We start from the raw sequence: 12,835 nt of genomic DNA on the forward strand, positions 1-12,835 counted from the left end.
TTGGACAGTTTATATAGATAGGTGGCTTGAATAAATTCTGTTCTAAATCTAGGCTAAAGTTTAAGGGAAGCTCACCTTGAATCTATTAATGCTAAAGACCAATTATTGAAGGAAGAATTGTAGAAGAATTTAAATCTATACATCTACGGTTCTGCCAAACTTACCGTTCTTACTATTTTTTTCACTAGGAAAATATAGAATAATTTTTTACAGAACAAGTGTATTGGTCAATAAAACTAAGCTTTGGTACAAAGAACACTATTTTAAGAAGTGATGGTTCATTATTGAGGATTTAGTAATAAATAAATAAATACACAAATAAATAAATAATAAAAACTTTGCAGTAGCCCCCGAATGGCATAGTCATTGCCAGTGTAATGAAGATTATGTCTTGTGGTAGACAGAATTCTTTTTAGGGTTTAATATTATGTCACTTTCAGGCCTTCGCTAGTGTGCAAAGAGGGAGCATGTACTAACTGGGTCATTCTTATCCAACCATCCAAGACGAACCATCCAACGACCATCCAAGATGAACAAAGAAGTAATTGAAACCCTGAACACCAATACAGAGTTCCAAATTTGAATCAGTACTGAAAAAACCTGCCTATCAGTAAAAGCCCTGGACTAAATGCATTCATAGCCAAATTCTACTGGAAATACAAAAAAGAGTGAGTACCCACTGTACTGAATTATTCTGAAAAATTGAGGAAGAAGGACTCTTCTTAACTCATTTTTTTGAAGCCAGAATCATCCTAGTATCAAAATACAGCAAGACACAACAACAACAACAACAAGAGCAAAAACAAACCAACAGGCCAATATCCCTGGTGAATAAAGATGAATATAGATGCATATAGATGCAAAATTCCTCAACAAAACACTAGCAAACTGAATCCAGCAGCACATCAAAAAGTGAATTCATCATGACCAAGTAGGCTTTATTTTTGAGATGTAAGGATGGTTCAGTATACACAATCAATAAATGTGATTCACTACATAAATGGAATTTAGGATAAACAGTATATGAGCATTTCAATAGATGCAGAAAAAGCTTTCAATAAAATCCACCATCCCTTTATGATAAAGTTCTTCAACAAACTGGGCATTGAACGAACATAGCTCAAAATAATAAGAGCCATCTATGATAAAACCACAGCCAACATCATATATAATGTGCAAAAGCTGGAAGCATTCTTCTTAAGAACGGGAGCAAGGCATGAATGCCCACTCTCACCACTCCTATTCAACATAGTACTGGAAATCCTAGACAGATCAATCAGGAAAGAGACAGAAATAAAACATAGACAAATAGGAAATGAACTCACATTATCTCTCTGCACTATGATATGATTCTATATCTCAAAAACCCTAAATACTCTGCCAAAAGCCTCCTAGAACTGACAACATACTTTAGTGAAGTTTCAGAATACAAAGTCAATGGAAAAAAATTAGTAGCATTTCTATACACCAATAACAGTTAAACTGATACCCAAATCAATAATGCAATTCCATTTGAATAACTACAAAAAATTAAATACCTAGGAATACATTTAACCCAAGGAAGTGAAAGATCTCTACTAGGATAAATACAAACCCTGATGAAATAAATTATAGGTGACATAAACAAGTGGAAAAACATTCTACTCTCATGGACTGGTAGAAAAATTATAATTAAACCATCTATACTGCCCAAAGCAATCTACAGATTCAATGGTATTCTTATCAAACAACCAGCAAGATTTTTCATTGAATTAGAATAAAACTATTGTAAAATTCAATATGAAAAAAGAGACTGAATAGTCAAAGCAATCCTAAGCATAAAGAACAAAGTGAGAGACATCCCATTACCTGATATCAAACTATACTACAGGGCCACAGTAACCAAACAGCATAGTACTGGTTCAAAAACAGACACATAGACTAAAGGAACAGAATAGAGAATCCAGAAGCAAAGCCACACACCTCAAACCATCTGATCTCCAATGAAGCTAGCAAAAAAAAATGCAATGGGGAAAGTACTCATTATTCAATTAATGGTGCTGGAATAACTGGCTAACTGTATGTAGATAAATGAAACTGGACCCCTTCTTTTCATATAAAAAATTTAATCAAAATGTATTACAGACTGAAATGTAAAACCTAAAACTATAAAAACCATTGAAGAAAACCCAGAAAATATTCTGGATATTGGCATTGGCAAAAAGTTTGTGACTAAGTTCTCAAAAGCAATTGCAACAAAAAAAAAATGGACAGGTGGGATATAATTAAACCAATGAGCTTCTGCACAACAAAAGAAATAATCAACAGAGTGAACAGACAATCTATGGAATGGGAGAAAACCTTTGCAAACCATGCATCTAACACAGGAGTAATATCCAGAATCTATAAGAAATTTGAACAATTCAACAAGCAAAAAACAAAAACAATATTAAAACGTAGACAAAGGACATGAACAGACACTTCTCAAAAGAAGACATACAGGCAGCCAACAAACACATAAAAATGTTTAATCATCAGAAAAATGCAAATCAAAATCCCAAGGAGATACCATCTCACACCAGTCAGAAGGGCTATTATTAAAACGTTTAAAAAAAAAAAAAAAACAGATGCTGGCAAGGTCACAGAAGAAAGGGAATGCTTATCCTATGTTGGTAGGAATGTAAATTAGTTCAGTCACTGTGTAAAGTAGTTTTGAGATTTCTCAAAGAACTTAAACAGAACTACCATTCAACTCAGCAATCCCACTACTGTGTATATACCCAAAGGAAAATAAATTCATCTACCAAAAACACATCTACTTATATACTTATATGATCATCACAGCTCTATTCACAATAGCAAAGACATGGTCTCAACCTGGGTGCCCATCAACAGTGAATTGGATAAAGAAATGTGGTACATATAGACAATGGAATACTACATGGCCAAAAAAAGGATGAAATAATGTCCCTTGCAGAACCTGGACGCAACTGGAGGTCATTATCTTAAGTGAATTAACATAGGAACAGAAAACCAGGTGCCACATGTTCTCACTTATAAGTGGAAGCTAATCACTGGGTCCACATGAATATAAAGACAGGAAAAATACATATTATAGACTACTAGAGTGAAGAGATAAAAAAAGAGCAAGTAGTAAAAAACTACTTATTGGGTATTATGCTCACTACCTGGGGGATGGGAATGATTGTACCCTAAACCTTAGCTTATCACAATATACCCATCTAACACAACTTCATTTGTATTCCCTTTACCTAAAATAAGAGTTGAATTACTTTTTTAAAAATAGCAAAATAAAAATGAATAGCAAAGGAAAATGAAACAACTGCACAAAAGATTCATTATTGCCATGACTAAGATGTGGGCTTTTAAGTAGTCTTTGGGCCATATTTGTGCAAGTTTATTAAAGTTGTGGCCTGTCTTCAAAATGTGCAGGATGCTTTACTCTTTAAAGTTCTACGTGCCCTTCCTTATTACAATTGGTAGGTAGGTCCATGCGCAAGAGTAGATGGAGAATGTTTAAAAATCAAACACAGAAGGGCGTGGCAGAGAGCAATAATTATAGCTGACTGTTTCAGTAATGTTGGTAATAGTAAAAGTTCCTAGGAAAACATTAGTCAACTTTGTGAGATGTTGAGTGGATTGTAGGCATGGGAAACACCATAACCCATTCCCAATGATAGGGAGCTACCCAGGAGATTAGAGAAAAACCATAGTTCACATGGAAAGAAAGGTTTTGCAAGAAGAAAGAAATGACATGCCTATGGGACATATTGACAACAGGTGAGCAGGATACTACATTATCTTGAGTAGAAGTGCCAGCTTTGGAAAAATCAAAATGGAAAATCAAGAATAGGGCAGTTAAGTGAGCATGAAGCCTTGATTAATTTCTTGGAAAGTAAAAAGGGTAGTGATCCCAGAGCTAAACAGATCAGAATCTGTATATAACATTGCATATTGATTTTTGTCTTAGTAAGATAGGAAGTGCTGATAATGGGTTAACTCAGGACATTTTCCTGAATTCTGAGGGATAAAGTAATTCCAATTTAATGAAAATTATAGGCTTCAGTCAAATGAGATGCTTCTTAGATATTCTAAATGCATTCAAATTCTAAAAGGTCATAGTCTTATAATCTCAAAGGAAAAAATTGGGGTGATCTCCAGTTAGAATTCAAGTAACAGAAAAACCTGATTGTGCCCTAAGCAGACTTTTATATAAAACTTTGTTTATACAACATCACACCCATCACAATAACAGATAATATTGGAAACTTTCTCTTTTATCTTTTTTAATGGAGTCCTTAGTTACAGCAAGATTTGGTAAAAAAATTGTTCAATCTAATCTGTGCTTTTGAATAAGGAGAGGAAAGTAAAAACTAATACTCACTATAGGTTTATTGCCACTTGAAGATTTGCAACCTGCTAGACAAGGTGAGATGTAAGTTATTCCATTGTTTCCACAAACTGGTTCCCATTGACTTTCATCACAATTGCAGTCTGAGTTGCAATAAGAAAGTGGTACATCTACATGAGATGTCACTGGATTATTTCTGGAAATATATGATAGATATATATCAAAAAGAGAGAGAGAAGAAAAAGACAAAGAAGGCGAGAAGGAAGAAGTAAAGTGAAAGCAAAGAAAGGGAAAAGAAAAAGAGAAGATAAAGAATTTTTCTTTATATGAAGAAATTTGCTTTGATGATGACGAAATGGCAAAGTTTTTTAATGCTTATTTATTTTATGCTCTCCATCTTTGCCAATACATGACTTGTGACCTAGAAAAAGCAAAATGTAAAAATAAACCAAAGATGTTAAGTAAGACTTAGACAAGAAGTTGTTATAATTCTATTAAGAAATTTCATATTAGATAAGTTACATCTTTTTTCTGAGACTGAGTTTCTCTTCAGTAAGGTGATGACATTAGACTGACATTCCTTTCAGTTCACTGTAAAGTCTTGTGAGTCTAACTTTTACTATGCTATTTATCTAGGTTGAATTTAAAAATCTCTATTTTAATATGTAAGAAAAAAACAGACATGCTTAAAGCAGAACCTCTACAAAATGAAAAATCAAGAATAATAGAATCAGTTGAAAAAGGCTAGAAAAGCTCAGTATATTTTTGAAATAAAACTATAGTACACTTTATACTGATTTCCTTTAAGAAATGGTTATAAATTATATGATTATACCATAGCTAAAATTATAAAATATATTTTTTGTATAATTCATTTCTGCTTAAACATTTAAAAATTATTTTCTTTCAAATGTTTAATTTGATAATAATTGAGGATTGATGTGTTATCTTTGAATGAGCACATAATTTAAATGAAAAACTAAGATTCATACTTCAGAAACTACATTATCAATAATTTTATTAAAAAGCATATTCTGCTTGAGGAAATACTACTTGGAGTGGTTAAGCAGAATGGTTTATGACTACTATAGTCAGAATGTTTGTGGCCCCCAAATTCATAGATCGAAAACTAATCTCGTATATGAAGACTTTATGAAGTCAGGCCTCTAGAAAGTGATAAGGTCATGAGGATGAGTACTCATGAATGGAATTACTGACCCTTTGCCTGCTCCATCCCCCGTGCTTGGACACAATGAGAAGGTACCATCTATGAATTAAGAAATAGGCCCTCCCTAGACACCAAATGTGCCATTGCCTTAGTCTTACATGTTCCAGCCTTTAGAATCTTGAAAAATTAATTTCTGTGTGTTAATAAGCTACCTAGAATTTTGCAGCCTGAATGGACTAAGACAATAACCCAGTCCAGATATTGCAATCAGTCACATCTGTGTTTATATTAGTTCTGGCACTTCTTTCTAAAATCAGTTTTGCCATTTGTAAGTCATAGATAATAATGTCAACCTCACAGGGTTTTTTTTTTTTTTTTTTTGGAAAAAAATTGGTTCTCAGAAGTCCTTCACACTCTTATAAAAGATTGAGGGCCTGTTCCAAAGGGATTTTGTTAAATTAAGTTGTACCTCTTGACATGTACTATATTAGAAAGTAATACTAAGAAAATTTTAATACACAAAAGTACATAAGCACACATATTTTACCAGTCAGATTGATGAATTAATAACATACCTTGGAGCATTAGAAAATATCACTATACTGTCAGGATAGCATGAGAATAAAAAGGCAAATAGTCTTAGTATTATTATAAAAATAGTTTTGAAGTTGTGCACCCCTTGATAAAGTCTCAGGGATCCTTAGAGATATTCAGAACACATTCTGAGAACTCTGCAATAACTCATACTTAAAAAAAACTTATCCCAGTCACAGGATTTTATAAATGTTGAATCCATTAATTATATTATTTATCATTAGATTATGAGTCCCATGAGGCAATTGATGTATCCTACAAATATCCTTAATATTTACCTTTAAGGAAGGGCTTAATAAAATTTTATTAAATGAAACAAATTCTGTTTAACTCTGCTGCCATCTTTTGTATACTTTGTACAGTGACTAACCTTGTTGTCAAGAAACTGGCCTGTCCTTACAGCCAGGAAGACTTTTGAACTAAGGGTGTGACATAGGATAAGTCTAGAATCTAGAGACATTGTGTGACTTCAACATGTTACATTTTTTCTGACTCTTCAATAATAAAGGAAAGTATAATAAAAGGGTGGGATTGCATCATCTCTAAGGTTCTTTTGCCTCTAAAATTCAGTATTCTAGGACAATGTATTTTAATTTACTACAGTAGGTGATGGTGGATAGGAGATACCAATAACAGTTCAGAATTAGCAGTGTGCAGGGAAACAATTTCAGATAAGCTTGGCAAGCCTCCAAGAATAGCACAATGTTTAGAGAAGAAAATGTGGGAATATTTGACAAGTTAAAACCAACACCTCATGGGATCCAGACTTTGAAAGCTCAGCATCAGTAGTAAGCAGCACTAGAGAACATGGTTACTGAATTGTGATTTGAGCATCTCTGCTTGTTGCTTGAATGTGAAACTTCCTAAGCTTAAATTATTGGCTATATTCAGGAAATTATCAGAAAATTGCATAGGATTCTTTCCCTTGATTTGAGGTGGAGACTGTTGCACTAAAAATATTTTGCTATACATGGTAATCATGGAAAAGTAAAGATTCTTCAATGTCTAATATGTAATTATATATAAAATATTTCTTAATGCTACTTCCAATGTAGATAATATCAGAAAAAAAATTAGCTTGCAAAAAAGAAAATTCAGTACAACATTAAAAGTGGTCTTTTGTTAAGATAGTTGTTAAACATCGATATGAACTGTAGATAAAAATTAAGAAGCGCCGGGCGCGGTGGCTCACGCTTGTAATCCCAGCACTTTGGGAGGCCGAGGCGGGTGGATCACGAGGTCAGGAGATCGAGACCACAGTGAAACCCCGTCTCTACTAAAAATACAAAAAAAATTAGCCGGGCGTGGTGGCGGGCGCCTGTAGTCCCAGCTACTCGGAGAGGCTAAGGCAGGAGAATGGCGTGAACCCAGGAGGTGGAGCTTGCAGTGAGCCGAGATCGGGCCACTGCACTCCAGCCTGGGTGATAGAGCAAGACTCCGTCTCAAAAAAAAAAAAAAAAAAAAAAAAATTGTTTAGTCACTTTTGGATAATGCCATTTATGTGACTCTTATGATCCATCCAAGATTACAGTGGTGGTTAAGACTTAAGAGTTTTGGACTTAAAAAACCCAAATTTGAGTTAGAATCTTAACAATGCTAGCTGTGTAATCCACGTATTTCTCGAAGCCTTACTTTTCCCATTCATAAAATAAGGATAAAAGTACCCACTACTAATTGTAAGTACCACATATATAATAGTTATTATTATTAAAACCTATGTTGTTTCTCTTTAATGGAGGAATAAAAGAATGTGTTTGAGGTCTTAAGAAACAGATATTTTAAAAATTTTAAAATTGAAATTTCTCTTAAAGAAAGTTTAGTTAAAATTGTTTTCTGCTTTATATTACTTATAGAGACTTAATTAGATGGTTAACATATTATGCAATTGATATAGTGATATATACAAACCCATCATAGGTCATGGTTAGGCCGGCAACTGATTTATTTTCACAGAGTATGAAAAAATATAATAGGTAAAAGGACAATGACATTGCAGCAGTAAAAAATGAGAATTTGGCAATTCCAAAGGTGTTCAATTTGAATTTTTTAATGATATATCCTCCTAAAAACATTCCACTTGCAAAAATAGGTATGGTTATGACTCCTAGAAAAAAAAGAAAAAAAGTTGTAATCATATATATAGTTTTCTGATATGTCTTTATAGAGGAAACACAGTATATGCCAATCAAATTTATTCAATATTATTGCTTCTTTTTAAAATTTTACTTTAAGTTCTGGGATACATGTGCAGAATGTGCATGTTACATACATATACATGCGCCATGGTGTTTTGCTGCACCTATCAACCTGTCATCTGGGTTTTAACCCCTGGATGCATTAGGTATTTGTCCTAATGCTCTTCCTCCCCTTGCCCCCCATCCCCCAGCAGGCCCCGGTGTGTGATGTTTCCCTCCCTGTGTCCATGTGTTCTCATTGTTCAGCTCCCACTTATGAGTGAGAACATGCAGTGTTTGGTTTTTCTCTTCCTGTGTTAGTTTCCTGAGAATAATGGTTTCCAGCTTCATCCATGTCCCTGCAAAGGACATAAACTCAATTCTTTTTTATGGCTGCATAGTATTCCATGGTATATATGTGCCACATTTTCTTTATCCAGTCTATCATTGGTGGTCATTTGGGTTGGTTCCAAGTCTTTCCTATTGTAAATAGTGCTGCAGTAAACATATGTGTGTATGTGTCTTTATAGCAGAATGCCAATCTTATTACTTTTTAAAAAGAAGAATGACATAGCAGCATGGTGGTAGGGGATCCGTGTAATTTGTTCCTGCCAATGATGACAGTTTGGTTTCCTCAACAGCAAAAGGCAGTGTGGCTAAGGATATTTATTTGTTGGAGCAGATAATTTCTATGAGGCAATTTTGTTTTTCTGGAAGTCAACAACAACAAAACACCATCTTTCTGCCTATGGAACTTCATCTAAAGCCTTTTGCCTCTCTCAGATAGAGTTCTAACCCTCAGTAACTCACACTAAATCTGCCCAGAGCTTAACAACATAAAAATTAATATACCTTTGTCATTTATTAAAAAACACATAGAACCTGAATTGACAAATAGGTCTACATACAGGATTAATAATGTTTAATCCCTCCTATAACTTTTCCATATCTTTGCCTAGTAAGAGTTATTAAAGATGAAGTCTTCTCTAGGAAAAAGCTCAGGCTAGGTTACTGGGAGTCAAAACATTACCTTTAGATTTTAAACTTTTATCTTAAGATCAACAAAGAGATTATCGGGAAGCTTGGTCTCCTGCTTCAGTACATTCATTTTCTTGTTTACTTATGACCTAGTTACATACCACATGATAAGTTGTTTAATTCATCATATATTTATTGAATTTCTATAATGTGTCTACAATACTAGAGTTGTGGGAAGAATAATACAAGGAAACTTTCCTTAATAAGCACATCTAAATATGCCATTGAAAATAGATATTGTAGCAAAAAATACTCTGTAAAATATATTTGTTTTGAATTATGCATATTTTGATGTATTTAAATTGATACTCTTTTTTGGAACTATTAGTGTCATATTTTTGTAAGTAACTGAGTCTTGATTTCAAAGTCCATAAATTATAGAATTATGATGATTATAATTACAAAAGGGTTTGTCTCAGGATCTCAGCACTAAATTATAAGATCCAATTATACAGATACTACCTCTAAATTTTCCATTTATTTGCAACATTTTCTTCAGGAACTCATCTAAAATAAGATGCAACTTCAAATGCAGAGCAATAGTGACATCACAAGTTTTATATATTTAATAACATTTGAGAAAGAATACAAGAAAATTATACTTATCCTGTATTACTAAAATACAAAATCACTTTCACAATAAAATGTCACTTGGAATACAGTATTTAGTAGTATTTCACTTATTAAGCACACAAGTAAAAAATATGTCTTACCTAATAAGATGTTAGCCTTAGATGAAGGCTGACCATACTGTTGCTCTACATATTTGAAGATATAAGTAAAACCACCAATATAGCTGCTTACTTGTAACAACGTCAAAAGCACAAATATAACATACAGGGGATTAGTAAGGATGCTTTTAAAAGACTGGAAAAAACCTATAAAATTGTAAAAATAAAGAAAATATTTGAATGCAACTTAAATATACATTTATATCTAAAATTTGTGAACGTAAGTCATGTAAGATTTAAAATTCTATAAACACATAACGCAAAGAGTGAGACTCGTCTGCAATACCACAGGCTATAAACAGTTTTTAAATATATTTTTTCAATCTTTTCCATACGAATATTAATATTTATTAGTTTATTTTACCCTCAAATAAGGTCATACGTAAGTGCTGTTTTGTAACTTGCTTTCTTCACTTAATATTTGGTTATCCTGGGTACTTTACAATACTATTGCAAACATATTAATTTACTTATTCATTCATTCATTCAACAAATGTTAGGTTTTCAACTGGGTACCAGACAATACGCTAATTGTTCAAAAAACAAAAGTGAAGGCCGGGCACAGTGGCTCACTCCTGTAATCCTAGCACTTTGGGAGGCTGAGGCAGATGGATCACCTGGGGTCAGGAGTTTGAGACCAGCCTGGCCAACATGGTGAAACCCCATCTCTACTAAAAATACAAAAATTAGCCAGCATGATGGCACACACCTGTAATCTTAGCTACTCAGGAGGCTGAGGCAGGAGAATTGCTTGAACTAGGGAGGCGAAGGTTGCAGTAAACTGAGATAGTGACACTGCACTCCAGCCTAGGCAATAGAGCAACAAGACTCCATCTCAAAAAAATAAACAAACAAACAAAAAAAAACAAAAACAAACAAACAAAAAGTGAATAAGACATATGATGTTTCTTATTTATTAGTACTTAATAATGTAAGTATTATATTAAAAATACAACTATTAAATGGAAATGTAAAGACAGCATAATTCAAAACTCACAGAAATAAGACCATTGAGGTTCAAAATTCTTAAAGATTAATTTAGTATGAGGACTCAGACCTCTTGTTTCTCTAGTAGACAGCTTTTCTACCATAACATACTTTCTCAGTAAATTTGGCAATATTATTAACCCTCCGTCTTAAGATACAAGGAAAGCAGCCAGGGGATAATATTGTGTCCCAAGTAGTATTATGATAGTAATAATACAACCACCTATCCCTACAAACAGCTGTGGTAACAAACTTCTAACTTCTGTTCATGGTAGAAATTATGTCATTTGGATCTGTGATCACCAGGTCAAATAGCTGTAATAGGAGTTAAAAGTAGAAGGAACTACTTAGCAAAACAGTAGGAAGTATCAGAGTTCATCAAGACAGAGCCAAGATATGGTTACTGAGAGATGGATGATACAGCCTTTGAAATATTTTTCTGTATGTAAATCTCTAAAGATTTTCATTAGATATGGTCAGAACTAAGACATCCATCTAATGTCAGCTACGAAACAGTTGCATCTACTTAAAATAAGGAGAAAAGGGAGTTACAGAAAAGACAGAAGAGAAAAAAAGAAGACGTAAGAAAATGTATAGTGGGAATAAACAACATTTAAAATTCTTAGGCAAAAGTGCCACATTTCTCTCCATAGGTCTCCCCAGTCATGAAGAACTGTCCCTGATTTGTAAGTATTATAAGTGAGTTGTGGCCTTTCTTCAACAGAAATGGAGTATATACATTCACAAAAGCATTGCATTTTTGAGGATGAGAAATTCAATGTCATCCAGTGTAAACTTCTGTACAGTCATGATCTACTATATATCATTAATAAGTGGATCAATAAACAACTTAAATGGCATTAAACTGAGTACCTCAGGAAGCAATTTGCTCCACTTTCGAAAAGTTCTCATTGTTTACACACTGTTTTTGTAATGAACTGAAATCATCCTTTCATTCTAATCAGTTTTAGTTCTATTCGAGCATATGGAATAAATTCAATATTTTTTTCTGACTATATATTATTTTATCCATTCCTAATAGATACATACTTAAGATCCTCTTTATTAGGATCACGCTTACAAAAACTGTTGATAATATAGATTGTGTCTACAATTGTCCTATTTATACATCTTCATTATCCTCTCTGTTCTTCTTGGATCACAGTCAACCCTGCTCCTTATAGGTTTAGACAATCTAATATTTTTTAAAGATTTGATTTGGTAGAGTAGAAACATCATATACAAAATGAAAATTATTGATATAGTACTTTTAGTGTGAACGTTAAATTTTAAAAACATAAATGTTTAACATCTGATTCTTAGGAAAACAAACTTCTACTTGTAGTATATCCCAATTTCCATGGTAATAAATCATGGTAATTCTCTTGCCATGAACAATTTCAACCTACCAGTGTAGCTGAAACTTAACAGTCCTCTGCTATGAGCCAATATAAAGAGTACCAGAACACCACTGCCCTTGGGTTAGTGTGATAGAAAGGAGAAGATAGCAATAAAGTAATAAGTAAAAGATGTGATGAAAGGAAGAACGTAGGCTACACTGGAGAATTTGTCATCTTACTTTAAAGAAAGCTTGAAAAAGATGCCAAGGGTTTAGGTGTTGCATTGCTAAGGCTATTTCACCATTTCTCCCTAATCTGAAAACTGCTGTCAACACCTCACTGATTCACATATCTTGCTCTGGCTACTGCCAAGTCATTCTCTTTGTTTATTGACTCTGAATGGTTCTCCATTAGTCCCAGGGCTTATATTCAAAAGAGGAGGCACTATCAAA

At 33.4% G+C, this 12,835-nt stretch overlaps 1 protein-coding gene across 1 annotated transcript in view; it reads right to left on the minus strand.

The window, feature by feature from the left end:
• The window catches only part of SLCO1B1 (solute carrier organic anion transporter family member 1B1), a 101,652-nt gene that overhangs the window by 25,511 nt on the left and 63,306 nt on the right, over positions 1-12,835 (minus strand). The window contains exons 9-11 of the mRNA XM_055280433.2: positions 10,039-10,203; positions 8,022-8,217; positions 4,385-4,547 (exon numbers count right to left, since the gene is read on the minus strand). Of these exons, the coding sequence (XP_055136408.2) occupies positions 4,385-4,547; positions 8,022-8,217; positions 10,039-10,203 (524 nt within the window). The remainder of the gene's footprint in view (positions 1-4,384; positions 4,548-8,021; positions 8,218-10,038; positions 10,204-12,835) is intronic.

Source organism: Symphalangus syndactylus, chromosome 5, assembly GCF_028878055.3.
Source record: "Symphalangus syndactylus isolate Jambi chromosome 5, NHGRI_mSymSyn1-v2.1_pri, whole genome shotgun sequence".
Classification (NCBI taxonomy): Eukaryota; Metazoa; Chordata; class Mammalia; order Primates; family Hylobatidae; genus Symphalangus; species Symphalangus syndactylus.